The 19,077-nt window shown below is 49.8% G+C and overlaps 1 protein-coding gene across 1 annotated transcript in view; it reads left to right on the forward strand.

The window, feature by feature from the left end:
• The first annotated feature begins 1,816 nt into the window (after positions 1-1,816).
• The window catches only part of LOC122386808 (forkhead box protein P1-like), a 116,150-nt gene continuing 98,889 nt past the window's right edge, over positions 1,817-19,077 (forward strand). Inside the window, exons 1-2 of the mRNA XM_043376447.1 lie at positions 1,817-1,890; positions 3,654-3,850. Of these exons, the coding sequence (XP_043232382.1) occupies positions 1,817-1,890; positions 3,654-3,850 (271 nt within the window). The remainder of the gene's footprint in view (positions 1,891-3,653; positions 3,851-19,077) is intronic.

The following is a 19,077-nucleotide window of genomic DNA, read 5'->3' on the forward strand; positions in this document are numbered from 1 at the left end:
TTCAAAAAGATGTTTACAGTGAGGGTCGAACTTAGAAAAAACGAACTATAGAGCTTTTTATCTCTACTCCATTTAGTTTCAACCTTATTTCTTGTCTATCTCTTTTGTTTGAATATATCTGATAAGAAGTTTTATCAGTATTTATCGAGAGTTGGTTAGCAGAAAACCATTCTGATATTTTGGGCATAATTGTGTCCACAGTATCTTGTAATTTTGCTATATCTTTACATTCCATAAAGGCTGCGGTATCATCTGCATACAAATATGCATTGAACTCCTTGCTTATGTTTGGAAAATCATTTATATAAAGGATAAACAGAAGAGGCCCCAGAATAGATCCCTGAGGGACTCCCATATCAATTGGCAATGTGTTTGATCTGACACCGTTAATCTGTACACATTGGGATCGATCACTCAAGTATGATACTATCATATCATATGCTTTACTTTTGATTCCATAACATTTGATTTTGTTTAATAAAACATTAATATTAACTGTGTCAAATGCTTTCCGAATATCCAAATTAGTGGTGCCAATTTCATGAAATTTCAATTCCAATTCCGATCCAATTCCAAGAAATTGCCAAGTAAATTTCCAATTTTGTCCAAAGCGGGGGCTATTCCAATTTTTAACAATTTTTTGCATTTTTTGCGTAAATTTTAAAAGTGTTTAAAAGCGTTTTAAAGGCCTCCGTTTTAAAATTTTAAATTTTAAAGGCCTTGTGTTCCGATTAATTTCCAAAAAATGTTAAGAATTCCGTCCAAATTCCAAATTGGAATTGGACAAAAATTGGAATTCCAAGAAAAGAAATTCCGATTGGCACCAATAATCCAAATAGAGTCCGCACACAATATTATTTGCTTCAAATGCATTTGTAATCCTTTCCTGGATGAGTGATATGGGCATGTGTGTGCCCATACCTTTTCATTTCATTTTTCGATGAAATTTGGTAGATATTCGTTTTTGCTCTTTCTGAACCGAGCGACATCACTTTCATGCCAATTCATTAACTTTTTTGAAGGTGGGAGGGTCCCTTTAAGATCCGCTGAAGCCCGCCAATAATGGCGCGCTTCGATGAGTCTCGCCACGACACCAACATCAACTCATGGCCACTGCTTCTCTTCTCGGCTCTTTGCAGGTCGTTCCTCGCCCGTTTCTCGCGGAGTCTCCTCAGCTCGCTCGGTCAGGTCATCCTCTGTTCAGCCCAGTCGGTCTCGGCCGGGTCGGTCAATTCATCGCGGGGTCAGTTGCCGCCCTGCCCGCCGTGTATATCCCGCGCCCACCTGCGCGTCTGTCGGCCGTTATTTACCGAGCACCGGCTGCCTGCCTGCACCACAGTGCGAGGTGCGTCGCCGTGCATCGGTTCAAGGCCGTGCGGGGCCATGGCGTCGGCCGCGCCCCGGGGCCAGCGTGGCGCGGTGGCCTGGCATCGGGCGGAACCGGCCGGCCCGCACAAACACACTCACTGCGCGCCCGCAACGGCTCGACTCGCGCGGCCGCGGCTGGGGAGGACGGGCACTCGATGAGTCACGGCGTTATTGCAGGGTCCCATTGGATTTATTGAATTTCTGCTCGATCTTCTGCATGAATGGATATTGCTTGAGTCTGTTTGACTGGCACCTGCTTGATTTATGTCCACGGGTATAGCAAGTGCCTTTATATAATCGTACAATAATGTGTTCATCCTGCAACTGCTAACGCTTTCTGGAACCGTTTCTAGTCCATTATTAACCGCACCAACGTCCTGTTTTATCTACATACATCGACCTGACCGATCACACCTGGCCAACCTTCTTGCTGTAGCCTCTGTCCGCTATGACGCTACAGTACCGCCAGTGTCTCCGCGGCGGCGTGGCGGCGGTGCAGGACAGGACCGACCTTATCTCGCCGTATAGTGCGCGTGCCGTGCCTTGCCGTGCCGAACCGCCGTGCTGCCGGCGTGCACCGGAGATGGTCGGCATGGGAATGGCATGTCCTGTTCAGTGGTCGGTCGGTCCCCGGATCTGCGGGACGGCATTGAACGAGCGGAGATTGAGACGGATGCTCTCCGGTATATTGAAAATACCTGTTTGGTCGATACTTTTAGTTTTTCTTTTTGTTCTTGTACTGCAAACATTTTTTTTCATTATATTTTCGCACGAAACATGAATGGATCTTAACATTTCATTTGAGTGTTAGTCATAATTAATATGTAATCGATATTGAGGATGATGGGCCAGAATTCGCTAAAAACTGAGTTGCCGCCACGCTGATTGCTTGGACATTTCCTTGTCTGATTGTCCCACAGCTATACGAGTACCTATATTCTAATCGGAAACTAAACTCGCACCGTTGCAACTACATTCCAAGTCTCGCCACGACAGGAGGAGGGGCACAGTTGAAGTCAGAAGGCGCACGCGCCGCATATACCTCGGCCAATCTGTGTTGCATCAGCTCTCGTGGCCTGCACGAGAAGTGTCTGTGTGCGCTCCGCGAGCTGACCCAGATACTGCTCTGCACTGTTTGCTCGATCGCCACTCCTATAACGCCGCTCTTACCGCCGCGCCGCCCAGGCGCTGGGAGTTCATACATACAGCGCGGGGCCGCGGCGCTCTCCCAGGCCCCGCGCGCACCTCACCACGCCGGCCGGCGCAGGTTGCCAGGCTGCATGACCGCCGCCCGGGGCGGTGTGTACTGTGTAGTGTGGCGGCGGCCTCCCGGTGGCGGCAGGCCGCGAAATGAGCCGCTTCCTGGCCACTGTGCGTGCTCGCCCTGCACGGAGCTGGGGTGTGACTCGGAGGGCCCGTCAAGGTTGCGGGTTTCGACGGCACTGCATTGGGAGCCTGAAGGTGGCTTTAGGTATCATCGGCGGTTTCGTTTGGTGGTCTGTGAGGAATGTTGAACACAGTTCATACTCATGATTTTCAGAGTTCATAACTTGAATGTGGATTCTGCCATCCTACGCAGCCTTCCTGTAGAATTGACAGGCGGCTTGCTTGTTATGTTATGATCATGATGTAATGCCCGACGCTGAGATCTATCTGAACCTCTCTCCTTTTTCACATCACAGTATTTCCGCACAGATGGTTGGCGTCTATCCTAATTTTCATATTGAAAGTTCCACAAGAGACCCAGACGATCGTTTGGGCGTGTTTACGAGAGTGAGGTTCGGGTCTATGGGAAATTTCACAAAAACAATGCATGCAAATTATCATCTGTGTCCCGTGATACGTCGGTAGCAGTGTTGCGGCCGTCTTAATTGCTGTTTTACATTCATTTCTCCCGCCATGAACTGATAAGTTTCCTCTGCCGTGTGAACTGGAATAAGAATCGACGCCCCTATATCTAGTTATGCCGCTGCATTGATTGAACACGGCTAGTTCACAGTTTTTTCACGCCGTTTTTTAATTTAGCCTGTGAGTGTATCCGTTTCATGTCATCTATGTTACCGATCATGGAAGTACCTATATATTTTGCACTGCATATATCATGCAATATCTACCACTGGCGTGCAGACACGCAGGTCAAATGAAGCCCTCCATGTCGCCGTCCGTTGCGCGTCTGTTTACATTGTGTCGGCTCGGTGTGTCTGCCGGGCGGGCCCCTAACGCACGCCGGCGGGCGGACTGGCCGCGGCGGACCGGTGCCATTATGCAGCTCGGCGCGCCTGCAGTACGGCTCGTGTTGCAGGGGGCGCGCGCCGCGCCGCCGCGCGCCGCCAGTGGGTGCCGGTTGGTAGTGGCGAGAGCAGTGCGCCGGCGCGCGGTGCACTCCTGTCGACGTCGACGGGCCGACGGAGAGGTGGAGGACGAGCCGACACCCTGGAGCGGGAGCAGTGCGCCGGGCGCGGCGACGGAACGGCCGCCGCAGGTGAGGCCGGGATCGGCCGACCCGGGGAGATGGGCGGGTGGGTCGGGTTCAGGGCTGGGGTTTGATCCTCATTGATTGTGCTCAAATTGCCCTATCAATGCCAGTAAAGCAGACTAGAGGTGAAACTAGAACCTGGATGGTTTACTTGGGTGGGGGAGGGGATATTGTACTTTTCAAAGGTCCTTGGACTCTTTTCCTGGAAAAATGCCTGTAAATCCAATTTGAGTGTCATAAACTGTCCTTATGCTGCTGTTTTATTCGACATTGAGGTTCCATACAAAACGAGGGCCCTGGTTAGTGCAATGTCACAGATCATGAACCGTAAATCATACCATAGGCGGCGGAACGGGGAGGGCACCGGGGCACCGTGCCCCCCTTTGATTTTGGCATTTTAACATTAGCCCTATGGGCGTTGCATGGAAATAATGGGACCAAAAGTCGGCAGTGCCCCCCCCCCCCTTAGTTGAAGGTGTTCCGCCGCTACTGAATCATATTCTAAAGAATAGTGTTTTAACTATTGACAACGGGCACCGTGCCCCCCTTTGATTTTGGCACTTTAACATCTATATTACTATTTGAGGAGGGTGCGTCTGTCCGTTACCGAGGTCCCGACTTGGTGGTGCTTTGCGTGGACTGCAGGCCAGACCGTTGCACCTAGCCCGGTGAAATTTGCACAACTCATAGATCAAGGATGCGCGACGTGCCTTTGAGGGGTCTCAGCTCGATCGGATTGATAGGGAGCGCGTGGCGCGTGCTCAAAAAGTGCAAATTCGCGTCATAGACTTTACATGTATAAATCGGCGTGCGAAATCGGGCGAAAACGGCTAATTTTGGCCGACACGGGTCCAGTTCCCGTGCAATATCTTGGTGACCAGGGGTCCGACCGGCACGGGGAAAACAGCATCGTGTAGATAATTGAACGGGCTATTGAATGGTGTGCAATGCAGAGGATAGCACGCGCCACGTGCACCGGAGAGGGCACTTTTATTTGAAAAAATGCGGTTTTTGAGGGATTTTGGAATTAATTTTATTTTTAGGTGACCGTTAAATGGAGCGAGTTGAATCAACGCCTATTTGCAAGAGAAAGGTACCGCCTCTCATATAAAAATTATGAAAAGCTGATTGATCCAAATCAAGGTGGTGCAAATCACAGGAGAAAATGGTGTTTGTCAATTTTGTGCCACTTTATCAATCACACGGGGTTTGCTGCATAACCTGATACCTTTGGCAATTGAATATGGTACCATTGGATAGAGCATTCAATTCTGTCTAATATTCACTCTTCATTTTTGCATGATTAGCAACAGTATCCTTAAAAATGTAAATGTTCCAAACCATTACATTGTCATTTTTAGCGAAATTCATCGATGGCCCTCAAAAGACTTCACGCCAGTTTTCGAATCATTCTAAAGTAGAACGCATGATAATACGACACGGGCACCTCGATGCGATGTATCTTTTTGTTTTCTTACAAAATGCTTGGCCGTCAAAAAGCAATCGAACGAAATGGATGCCAACCAAATCGACACAGACCAACCCAATACTCACGGGTCAAAAATAACCCTTCTTCGCGTTGCGGAGCACGCGGGTAACCCTAGTTAGCCCTATGGGCGTTGCATGGAAAGAATGAGACCAAAAGTCGGCAGCCCCCCCCCCCCCCTAGTTGAAGGTGTTCCGCCGCTACTGAATCATACTTGTGCATTGTTTTGCATTATATGGCGATTATCGTGACGCCGGTCCATTAGTGATGTCATATATCTGCGGACGCATCATGACGGTCTCGGCGCGTGCGTCGTTCTGGATGCTTGTCGATGCTGATGGGCTTTCGATAGAAGTCGCCTTGACGTGCGTGCAAGATGGTTTCATGTTATCGATTTTTGCTATTGAAATCGATTAGTTAATGTGTGTTAATTTTACATTAGCCGTTTTCATGACGGGCTATCCGGCGAATGCACCTAATTTGACCAAATCTGCACCTAATCTCTTTTACAGCACATATCTTCATTTTATGAATTTATTTCAGTGTTTTAATCGATGATACTCTCTGATAATATGACAAAGGAGGCATATAAGCAATTAGTGCAACCCTAGCTGATAGCTTCTAAGAGATACACTGAACCTAATTTGACCAAATCTGCACCTAATCTGTACCAAATGTGCACCAAATGTGTACCAGATGGCCGTCGTGAAAACGGCTATTAGATACCAAAGGGCCACCGTTTTGACCTTTGTTTCACTTCCTTTGCAATACAGTCCTCTTTCACTTTGCAACAACCTGTCTTTGATGAACGGCATCATAGCATTGAACAGGATGGAACAAAACCCACTTTGCATGCATTTCACTCAGGTTATTTATTATTGAGGTTGACCCACTGCATCTGCCATGTCTGTCACAATGTAGTATATAAAGCAATGCACAGATAATATGATGTGCCATTTGTTATGGCTTTTGATGTAGGTAGATAAAATGATAAAAGCGTTCAGTGGTTTTCAGTAAGCTTCCTATAATTTGCGTCCAGCGGTCGTTGCATAACACACGTTTGCTTCAATCTCGTTTTCTATTTTCTACCGCGATACTGCTCGCAACGAGAGTTTATTGCATTACGATCGTAAACATCTGCACCAGGCATAACTGCAACGGACAGTAAACACCAAACAAACAGTAATCCTTTCTATCGTTGTGGATTAACGATAACAGCACAAAAAGCTCCGAGCACCGGCCTGCAAGCTGAGCTCAACAAGGTATTATTCGGCTGGTCAGAGCTGACAGCATCCTGCTCAGCAGACTGCACGGGCCCGTTCAGACCACCGGCCGTGGTCACGAGAGTCTGAGACGTTCGTGGTCGTTCCGTCAGCGTTCCAGGAACGGAACGGGCTCCGGGACCGGCCTAAACGCCGCCTTACCTGCTTAGCTAACCGGGCGAGGCTGGGCGAGGTGCAGAGACTTTCGGATGCTCAGGAATCCGCCCAGCCTCACGCTTAAATGCGGTGATCAGAGAAGCACGGTGCCATGACCCGGTTCTTTTGTTGATATAAGTAAAACTTGGGCCATTAATTGAACGTTGTTGAAGGCATTTTCACATATCCCGGCATTCTGATAATTTTTGCAAATTATACTTTGATTCATCGCTCCTTTCTTAAATATGTGCTTCTTTTCGTTTTCTTATTGTCCTGGAATGTTTTATGGGTCCACATAAACTGCCGCAGCAGGGAAACACGATGTCTCGGAGGTATCCCGAGACTTCCCTGCATTATCTGCAGCTAACTACTTATGACGCTGTATGAATTATGGCCGCAAACTTGACTCGGCGACAGATTTTATCGCCGTTTATAGCTGTCTGGTGTGATGCACTTTCCGCCGTCAGCCGGCGCTAAACTACTTCTCCCTGCTGGATCCGAAGGGAGGTATGCCTGTGAAACGTGTCAGACACTTTTGCAGCAACATAACTGCAAACGAGGTCTGATGTATTTCGATTGCATAGCCCGTGACAGATATTAGCATTATTGTTTGATCATAACTGATCTAGCTAGAGATCGGGAAAACTTCTGCACAACAGAGGCATGCTTGACGTCACTAGGTTAACCCAAAGACACGCCACAGCAGCCTTTGCATTGGAGAGAACCATATGTAAAACGCATGCGATTATGTAGATAACAACTTCTTCCATTCAGTTGCATCAGTTCGGCTGATCTCACAGCATGCTTCCAGGCGTATTCCAAACAACATCGCAGACTCACTCTCTCAGCGTTGCATTGTTGAAAAGCTTGAGCAGTTGAAGTTCTCTGCTGTGCCGTTTACACAGTTGACGAATGCGACCCGTAAAAGGTGTCACCGAAAGAGAAGCTATTATCGTATTGAAACGCGAAACTGAATCTGATAGCAGCCCCGGGTTCAGATTATGGGGCTTGTTTGATCCTTGAGGTGTCTTTCCCTGTCTTCCCGTTATTCACTGTGAGAGATGTCTGGCTGCCGCATCGTCATGTAATGGAAGTAGTGCTGAAGGCGGGTATAAGCAGAATATTTAAAGTTCATGTGTATCATTCGCTCGGCGGTAACGAAGAACGGGCTCCAACCCCTCCCAACGGTTTTCACCACCCATCTCTCATGCGCACTTCTGAATCACTGAAGCATCTCTTATCAATTCGCCACGGGGCGGGGCGGGGACATGAAGAGCAGACCAGCGAACTTCGCCACTAGAACCTCACCACATGCATTCTCCGGAAAAGGCACCGCCGGAATCTGACGCACGAGGGCAGTTTACGGTCACGGTGCAGTGTTGCAAAAGCGGATTTGTCCGGATTGGCAACTGATGCGCAGAGGGCCTTGCAAGGTTGCCGGTGGCTAGAGGATGCAATGGTCATATGTCTGGTATTTACGGTCGGTTCACTGGCCGTTCACCTATAGTGTCACGTAGTAGACGTGACGATGACACAGGTAATGTGGCGCCGCTGTGACATGGGCTCTGTGGTGGAATGGACTGGGGTGAAGTCGTTTAGAGTTGGTTCGACCGGTTTAAAACGACGCTCGAGCTCATTATTGGTTAACACTTGGTTGTGATTCGAAATGGGAAACTGGATGCGGTGATCCGCTTTCTTAGCCCGTGTTTCTCCAACCTGTTTAAGTGTTTATCTCCTCTCTCGTCCCTGATGCAGCGGCGTCACCACCCGGACCTTGTCCGTCCATTGACCGCGGCTCGAACCGGCACGCACACTGCACCCTGCACAGTGCCGTCATCGCGCGCTGGGTGGCCGACCGGTCAAACGTGGCTCTCCGCCGGCCGGTTCCTCCATAAACCTTGAGTCATGTTTATACACAGCGGTGGCGGCGCCGCGCGCGGGCGGCTCCATACGCATCCTGCATGCCAACTCCCCCCCCCCCCGTGCCGCCGTGCTGACGCCGGTCATGCTCAGGGGGGGGGGGGGGCTGACGACACTGTGAGGCACGCTGGCCAGGAGCTGTGAGGCTCACCGTCGGCGCCGGAGTGTCCCTCGGACACCGGAGATCCTGGTCTCCGCGGCGCCACTGCTGTGCCGTCCGATCTGTTGAACAGGAAATGCCATGATGCAGCCGGCGCCTGATGCTGTCTGCGGCTGAGTATTGACCACATATCGTATCGGACTCGTCGATATTCTCGAGACAGTAACGTCAACCCGGTTCCTGCAATCCGCTATCGGCGGACAGACCTGCCCTCCTCCCCTTGCCCGGCGGTGGACAAAACTGCAACTTCCTCTGCATCCCGCCCCCGTCCCCGTCCCCGTCGGTGCCGTCACCGCTCGACCGCAAACTCCGCCGCTCGGGAAGTTGCAGAATGCACGACGGGACGGCATCAAACGCGCCACGCGCCGCGCTATCTTGACCGCCCTCCCCCCATCCTCCGCCAGTCTGTCTCCCTGTCGGTCGGTCGGTCCGTCGCGTGTCGGTCTGTCAGTCTGTCGGTCTGTCTGTCGGTCAGTCTGTCTAGTCGAGCCGCTGCAGCAGCCGGAACAGGAAGACCCGGTCGCTGAGGACAGGCGGAAGCCGCCGCTGCAGCCGAATTCGTCGCGCAGGTGGTCCGGTGCATACTGGGCACACATGAGACGCCCGAATTGTTTTCGTTATTTTTGGGTTCGGCGCACTTTGGAGATAGGATGCGGCCTGCAAACTGCGCGGCGACTGCAGAGGGCTGCATGCACGGCGGTAAATATGGCACACACGTCCGGAGCAGAAAGCGCTCAGGAAGTAACTAGGATAGTCAATTCATAGACAGATCTGACCGCGGAGAAAGAGTCGTGGGGCGATAAGTTTTTAAGATAAATTCTGAAAAGTCTGAGAAGTAGACAACTGTTCTTCTTTGTTTGAAATAGTTCCTTCCGTGCATGCATACGATAGAACACCCGTCGAACTGGCCGGCGGCATACGCCGTCTGCAGCACGTTGCTCTGCCATGTTTACCTTTCAGACTGCGGTACATTTCCACAGTCGGCTCCGCGCTGACCGCACGCATGACGAATGACCTCCCGTGGCCCACCTACCCCTCCCCACCCCGGCTCGCTCAGCGCGTTGCACTCGGTGCCCTCACACATCACTCACTCCGCCTTGGAGGCCACGGCGCTTCTTCCGCTACTCATCTCAGTCCAGCGACATCCCCGACTCAACTGCCATGTTTTCGATCCAATGACGTCACTTGTGCTAGTCCAATGACGTCACCAGGTCAGGTGGCGCTGACGGACGAATCTCCGAGGTGGCGTGCAGTGGTGACCGGTCTATTTTGGGCGCAGGGGACCGTGGACGACCAGGTACCGTCAGCCGTGCGTGGTTGGTTGATGCAGGGCAGACGAGCCGTGCACTGGATTAGTTCAGGGCAGCTGTGCCGTGCACTGGGTTAGTTCAGGGTGGTGTGGTTCAGGTCGGTCCGATCGTGCTATATGGAGCGGACGGGCATGTGCAGCGGCACACGGCCGAATTGTGATGAATCATTCGCCGTGTGGTGTGACAGAATGGATGGATTGCTGACTGGTGCGGATGGTCTCCTCGTCAGCTGCATACTGCATACCATTGACTGGGAATATGACATTATTTGGTTATTGCCTACCTACTGCTGTAGGTATGGGAAGGTATATGAACGTTAAAGGGACTATCCCACCTTTAACATGGGGTTTGAGTTGAGATAGCCAAGTTTGCGGCGAGGTTCAGAAACCACTATCTATCTAGGTTGCAACCCCCGCGGCCTCTTGGTGTTGAAGAAATTCGTTCCCTCATTTGAAAATGGGCCTTGTACAAGGCCCTATCTTCAACATGGAGCGACCGTTAGTGTGACGTCACCTCGTTTAGTCATTCTGATTTAAATGGGTTTGTTCGTTGAAAAATCGCTTAAAACTTGGTCTGAACTTTGTTGTGGTGCCTACAGAGTAAAAAGAATCAGCTTTATGACAGTAATGTGGCCTGGGGAAGGAGGTAATTTTGGGCTGTGACGTCACATATTTGAAAGTTTGTGTTTGGAATATGGGAAGCCTAAGATGTTTAATGAAAAATAAATGCCAGAACCGTGTTCCTGGTCATCCAATGTATAAAGTCGGGCACAATTTAACTGGTTTTAACATTTTAGAAGGTGGGATAGTCCCTTTAAACAATCATGTGCTAGGGCTCTACAAAGAGCTCAGAACATTATGGACAATGTCATATCCAAACTAGTTTCGCTTAACGATAATTGTCCATGTTAACCCTCGCCCATGTAGGGGGGGGTTGGTGCAACCCCCCCTGAGGTTTTTCGGAAATAGTGCAAAAACGGCGGCGCGCAGCGCCGCCAAATTTTGGGTACCTTATGGGGCAAACCTTGCGCATCTTTTGATAAAAAAATTTGACCGGGTCATGTCAGGTCACGGAGTTATGACGTCACAAAGGGAACAGCCTCCGGCCGGATTTTCACAAACTGAGTGCCAACGCCCGAGGTTTCCTGCCGGTGGTACGGACATCGGTTGATGGATCGTGATGAAACTTCCCATGCATGTTGGGGCAAGTATTGGCTATCATATGGTATAAGAAACTTGACCGGGTCAGGTCAGGTCACGGAGCTATGACGTCACAAGAGGAACAGCGTCCGGTACTATTTTTGAAAAGCGCCCGAACCAATATTTTGCTAATTCTTGTCACCTCATTGGGAATATGCAGCAATATTAGCTTCTATAGGGAGCAAATGGACATCCCAAATCCAAAAATACAATCAGATTTCAAAAATTTAAATTTTGATTTTTCGAATTTCTGCCGCCGACTGTGACCTTGCCGACTTCCGGCGCTCCCAACGCGCCATTGTTAGAGCTAGGGAAACGAAATACATACCAAACGATAGAGAATTGATCAAGGAACACGATAGTGAAGGTTTCAAGTCGATATCTCCCACCGTTTTGCCGCAATCGCCGCGGAAAATTTGAAAAAGTCGATTTTTCCGAAAATTTGACCTTTGACCGGTCAAAAGTAGGTCAAATGTTGACCTAGGACCAAAAATTATACCACCAATCGCGAGATCTCGTTGAGAGCAATCCGTTGGTTTTTTCCGCTAAGCTCTACGACGCTCCGTTTTCAAACGCCAAGGGGGGGTCGCACCAACCCCCCCCCCCCCTGCATGGGCGAAGGTGGCAGATCGCCGTTTACGGGCGAGGGTTAAATTGCACGGGAATATCAGATGTTCATAAACTTTTTACGAATATTAAGAGCATGACATCACCGCTCGCATGATGTGCCATTTAATCACATAATTGTCACGCCTTCCTCTCTAAACCATCTGAAGATATCACGGCGCGATACCGTTCGTCGAGTCTCACCCGCCGAAACAGGTTGGAAAACCACAAACTACTTACGATAACATCGAACCAGCATTGCGTGAGCGTCGGCTCAGCCCGTATATGCAGTCACGTCTAAAACAAACTGACGAGGCTGTTGTCTCTCCGAGAGGTGTTGGCCGCTTTCTCCGCGTCACGCCGCGGCCTGTCGTTGTGCTCTCACGGATCTGGGCCTAAATGCACCGTGACATACGCCAACCATCGAACACGTTCCGTCTGCATGTGATTAGTTCTGCTAGAGTACGGGATCGTGTTGATGGCGGTCGGACGCGACTGATCGGGTCTATATCTCTACGGGCGTCTCTAGAACAACGCTTAGCAGCAAAGAGATTCAGAGGATACAGTGCAGATAGCGCAGCGATGGTGCCGTCATTTCAAGAGGCTGGCGTCTTCATGTCACGCGTGACATGAAGACGTGATGTCATGAGACGTGCACGAGACGCCGTGATGTCATATCTAGTTAACCGGACGTCGGGCTGGTAAACGTTGAGCGGACCCAAAGCAAACAATAATTATTTGTATTGCTAGTGAAGTTGTGCCTAGTCGTCGAAGCCATTTTTGTAGGCATCAGCTGTCCGTGAAACTGGTTGAAGCAGGCACTAACGTTCAAAGATGTGCTTCAAATGCACGACGGTAGCGCAGTCTTCGCCCGTCGTATTAGGTAACCCTTTGAACCGACACAGCGGTGATTACAATCCCTCTTTCCCACTTTGCACCCTTGCCTCTCGTCCGAGGTTGTTGACTGCAGCGCTGTGTTTCGATCTGTCGAACCCCGCATCTTACGCAGCACGCCTCTGTGTTTGTGCAACGCCGTGCTTGTCGCGTGCACCCGCGCCCGGGTCTGTCTGCTGTGACGGCAATATTGCGCAGTGGCTTGACGCAATCGCTGTCGACGGACAGTAAGCAATCGCCCGACTGCGTCTCCGCGCTGCCCATCTTTGGCGCGTGCGGAGCCCGCTGTCCGGTGGGTGTGGTCGGCTCCGAGCTGAGGATCTCCATGGTGATCTCCTGTGTGGGAGCCGGCGGAGCCGAGACGGAGCGACGTCAGCGGCCGGGAAGTGGTCGCCATTCCAGCTCGCGCACATAACCGCCCGTGCGAACTCGGCCCTTCATGAATGCCGAATGACGCCGTAAAGTGTGCGCTCCTAGAGGTGCTTGGCGATGCCATGTAAACATGGCCTGTAGTTGGACGTGAGAACCTCCAGACATGCGGTTTGTGCTTTGCAGTTGCTGGCTTCAGTTCTGGATAAAGTATGGTCAGTTTTCCTGGCATTCCGGCGATGAAAATTGTTTATAGTTTGCTCATGTATTACGGAGCATCAATACATCTAATTTACAACGTTATTTCATTATTGAAAAACTGTCGAGGTTGGCATGTTGTTGTATCCCTTCGAAAGAGCAGCAGATTCGAAACACGAATGATAAAGCGTTGGCATGACTTCATTTGTTTCCTCGTTCTGTGCACGTAACACATTGCACATGTCAATAAGCTTTGCGATTGCCCTCGGCAGCTTTATGACACATGGATACTGAAGCACATTCTATTATTGTCTTCATCTTCACAATTCACCCTCGCCTTGCGCTTCATTACCAATGCGTCACGGTCGAAGATAACAGCCACGTCACGGACAACTCGCGAGACGTTCTCATGGCGTGTTTGGCCCAATGCCAGCCACCTGTCCCCTTCCCGGACCGTGAGGGGTGGGTCGACCACCAACGCCTGGCGTCAGGTCAGTTCAGCTGATCATGTTGTGACGTCATGGAGAAGCCCAGTGCGGGGCCATGGGCCTGAAGGAGGGTGGTCTCCGCACCTCACCTTGGCAGGAGAGGTCCGACCATACTGTCAGGCTTTAGTTCGACTGTTGGACGCTAGGGGCGGTAGTGTTCGCTTGCATATTTATCGCATGCCTGAACACTGAACGAACAGTGCATAACACTGAATGTAGGTACAGAGTGCATACTGTGACGGGGCCCTTGCGCAAGCTAGACGCACTTATGGCTGAGACGCCTAGTACTATGAAATCAGATAGCTATTGTTCTAAGCATCAGACTTCTGACAGCCACTCATTCATAGGCGGCGGAACGAGGGGGCACCGGGACACCGTGCCCCCCCTTGATTTTGGCATTTTAACATAAGCCCTATGGGCGTTGGAAAGAATGGCGTTGGAAAGAATAAGCCCTATGGGCATGGAAAGAATGGGACCAAAAGTCGGCAGTGCCCCCCCCCCCCCCTTAATTGAAGGTGTTCCGCCGCCGCTGCACTCATTCCTGCCATCATGCTTATTGCATACCAGTCCACGGGCTGCTTCCTGTTTTGAGGGAACAATAATCACATACGAGTATCGTGTCCGTTATTCTTTTTAGACGACATGAAACGATTGGCTGCTTAGTGCTTATGATTGCTCATGACTGAGTGTTTGCGTCATGCATTGTTTACCTTCGACCGCTGCATGGACGTTGGAATTAAATACGGCTTACATGCTTGCTGCAGCCATGCATAGATTCCGTTAAACATTTTATATACAAAATGCATGCGACACAATGTGTGCAGTGTGCACACGTCAAACCAAACGAGGGAAAAAGCAAACTTGCAGAATTATGATTGCTTGAGCTTGACATCACCACAGTTCGTATAATAAAGCCCCTAACAGGTTTATAACGGACCACCTTGCTCGCTTTGAAGCCGGTTATTTTAGTTTGTAGCTTCAGTCAGTCTAGATCTCATTGGCCCTGTTCTTGTTTTGAATGGTAGGGTGTATACAAGTTAATTACTTGCTGGTTGTTTTTGACGACGCCCGTTACCCTTCCCCGTCTGTTATCCGTACGCATCTGTTGTAATGAAAATCCTTTAACTTCTAGATGCTATCGCTACTGACTGCGTATAATAGCACTTGCGTTGACCAAAGAAATTCATGACAACGAGCTGACATTGTAACTGGCAGGACAGCGTAGTACTAACGCTGAAACAGACATTTCACATTGGAATTGGTTCCGAGAATGCATTGCCCGAAGCTTCAAATGACAATGTGTGCGTGGCTAAAGCAAGGCATTCTTTGAAGCAAGTAGATAAATATTTAAACATTAAATGCGCCTGGTGGGTCCTATTTAGCCTGAGTGAGACAGCTGGCGGAAAGCTATCTAAAATGGACATTTACATGGTCTGTCAGCCACACCGTTTTATTTCAGTTATATTTTTCACCCATGGTCCACACACCCTTCATGCACAAAATCCCACAAGACTGCACCAACTGTGAATATCATCGTTTTTAACCGCCCGGCGGAAGGCGCCCTCCTTATCCAGCAGTTACATTTCTGGGCGTGCTATGCGCGGCACGCCCCCATAAATCGCCCGCGACGCGTCCCAAAGCTGGGCAAGTGCACAATTACGCGCCCGTAACTTGCATCTGCGGCAGCGAGCTGTGACTGACGGTCCAAAGTGGTCGGTCGCCCCCCCCCCCTCACTGGCAGCCAATCTTACGTACGACTCCCGCCCGAAAAGGTAATTGCAGATGTAAGGCCGTTCACGTAGACGTTTTGTGGCGAGGGTAGTGGACTTTCCGAGGTGTGATTCGATGGCTTACTCGTCATCAAACGCAGAATGCGTGAATTTAGGAGGGGCAGCTGGTCTGGGGTCGGGGCAGCCAGTAATTTGATGCGAGTAAATTCAGATTTTAGGAGTTGGGACATATGTAGTTTGTGTTGGAAACTGCTGATGTGCGTTGATGCATTTCTGATGTTTTACCCCAAGGCATATGTATAATCAGCGTCAAATAAATACAAACACCACGGAGTAATGCTGCCTGCCTGATAGTTCAAGGTACCTAGTGTTGCTAGAGATATTTCACTATATACTAAATGTCAAAATGGTTTTGCTTTGACGCCCTACTGGCGGAGTGGCCGAACCGTCTGCCGTTCATGTCGGAGCTCACCACAATCTGCTGAAACTGATACACTAGAACAATTCCATAGACTTTACACCACCGGCTCTCAGAAGAAAAATCACATCAACAGTACAGTAGGTTCTCGGACTCCCTCGGTCAGAATTCCGTATTCTGGGAGACATTTCCGTCAGGTGTCTATCCAGGTTTTCAGTTAGAGATGGACTGTTCGTAGCAATGTAGAAGGTTGGAAGGCATTTGTGCCTTCGGTTTCGGTGCCCTGATAGCCCCAAAGAAAGCCTCGACTAGTGAGCGACGCGTCGAGAATGTCGTGCCGGAATGTGAATGGTATCAGTGGCGGCGGAAGGTAATTTGGGATGGGGGGGCACCGCTGGCGGATCCAGGGCTTGGGTGCGGGAGGGGGCTACGGAGACAAACCTAGGGTACCCCCAAATCCTGTTTTCTCATCGGATTTAGGCCACTTACTTTTCGTTACAGCCCTGATACGATATTTTTTTAAATATATTTTTTTTTAAAATAAATGGTAGGCTACCTGACACCACTGGCGGATCCAGGGGGGGGGGGGCATTTGGGGCAACTACCCCCGCGTCGCCCGAAATCCAGGATATTTTGCGGCTTTTCGAGAATATAGCGAAAGCTAAACTTTTATTCGCCAGAGACCAGACAAACGTGTATCACATACACCCATGCACTGCATCACATACACTAAAGTGACGCGGAGCAGCCATCAACTACCATGCCCAGAACACTGGCACTCTTTTCTGGGGATGGTTGCGCACGAACTTTGATAGGATGAGTCACCCTAGCTCCTAACGGGCAACTGCACCCAAGATTCCTTTACTACTCACTGCACCTGCGGCGCAAACCTGCTGCTGCCATATCATACAGCCTTGATGTGTGGTCATAGCATATTATGGAATTGTAGAGCAATACAGGCATGACCTTACAATACCTACATTCCGATGCCCTAAATCACAATATTTCACAATGCACAGCCCACTGACCACTCCATCCCACTAGGCATATATTGGGCATATAGGCAGGCATCGGTAGGATTGTGATTGCAGGATTGCAAAATCCTGATTGCATTCCTTTTTGGTGGATTGCACCTGGATTTGAAATCCATTCCAAAAAACAGGATTTGATTGCGGATTGGATTGCATCATACTTCCAATTTTTGCAATCCAATCCGGATTGTGTTTGATTAGTGCTTTGAAATGGTTTGTTGCGATTGAAAATTATGAGATCGGCTTCATCGGCCTAATGTACTTTGCTATCAAGGGCTTTATATCGAAACTTGAAATAATTTAAACGCTTTTAATTTAAACGCTCAAAATAATATACGCTGATGAACTACATAGGAAGGGCAAAATTACGTATTTGAGGGCGAGTTTTAAAAATATAAAACAGTGGTTGGGTAGAAGTTTAAATGTGGGGGTGTTTAAGGCAAAAATATTTCCCATAAAATACCTGTGCCTTAGATAGGAATTACTCGCAATACTAGGTACTAGAAATGGGTGATTTGGGGATGGAAGCACGGCCCTATGCCCCCCTCCCTCCCCCCAGATCCACTAGTGCACATAATAATACAACAGGATTGCAAAAAAGGATTGCGGATTTGATCACAATCCAAGTGAAAAAAGGGGATTGCGGGTAGGAATGCAATCCACTTCGGCACTAGGAATGTGGATTGGGAATGCAATCCTTTCAAAAAGGATTTTACCGATGCCTGCATATAGGTACATCGGGGGCGCTATCCCCGCGATTTTTCTATTGCCACAATTGCCGCATCCACATTCGAAGGCAGAACAACTTGTTTCCTTTGAACCAATGACGTCATTCAAGTTAGCCAATTACTGCAAACCTTCTTGGTTGGTAGCACTCGCGTTGCAAAATGCTAGCCAATCAAATCAAAATGTTTACTATGACATTGGGCCTGGCAACAATATAAATCTAAATTACTCGCACTATCAACTTATTAAAAACGTACTCAGCCAAACTGGCATACGTTCATGACGTAGTATCGAAGCATTGTGGTATTTTATCGAAAACAATTTTGCGGGGGCAAAAGATATGTTTGCCCCCCCACCCTGGGAGATGGGGGGGCGCCGTGCCCCCGCTGCCCCCCCGCTTCCGCCGCCACTGAATGGTATCGAAATTCGGAAACGACGAAATAACTTCCGCTGAAGGCGACAGTGGAGATTGGAGAAGTTTACTTCTTGTTGGCATATGCATCCCGGCTAATGAAGTCTTGCCGTGGCACTTTTATTGTGACGATCAACGACTGGTTTTCTGGGCGTCCGTCGCATCTCTCACTAGCGAGACGGCGCTACTGGGGTGAGAAGAGGGCAATCTCTGTCGTCTCCGTCCCGGCGCGTCGCATCACGGGATCGCGACAAACTTCCGATAACGTCCCGGTCGTCTCGGCTGGTGCGAGAAATGGAAAATTGCCGGCTATTCAGCTGCGCCGCGGTGACGGCCCGGTCCGAGACGGGTCGGACGGAGGGGTGAAATCAACAGCGGCCGGCGCCAAATCAGCGTCGGAGCCGACGGCCGTCGATCGGGTGATGGATGTCGGTGATTTGGGGGTAGGGGTGGCGGGGAAGGGGAAGAGGGAAGGCGAGCCTCTGGTCAGTCGCAACTCGCATTGATACCCAGTCGCTTACAGATTCTGCGACCGTCCCACTCCCATGGCTGAGTTTGTAGTTATATGCGTAGTTCCATACGCTTCCTGTGGAAAATCACCTGGTACCTTTAGGTATGTCGATTGGTCGAAAAATTCGGCAGCGTAACGGGTTCTAAATCAAAGCTTTTAGAGAAAATAAGCATGAAGTCTATGATGCCTGTAAATACCTATCTCATGGTTTATTTAACGCGTTTGCCACTTCACTCCATCCTTTTTTCTTCACGATCCCGTTCTATATCCCAGCGCACCTGACTGAACACGTGATCCAGTTAGCTGCTGAGTCGGGCGGGTGAGCCTCGGTTCGTCGGGCCCGTCGGGGGCAGAAAG

The sequence above is a fragment of the Amphibalanus amphitrite genome, unplaced genomic scaffold (assembly GCF_019059575.1).
Source record: "Amphibalanus amphitrite isolate SeventyFive unplaced genomic scaffold, NRLGWU_Aamphi_draft 000016F_arrow, whole genome shotgun sequence".
In the NCBI taxonomy this organism is placed as follows: Eukaryota; Metazoa; Arthropoda; class Thecostraca; order Balanomorpha; family Balanidae; genus Amphibalanus; species Amphibalanus amphitrite.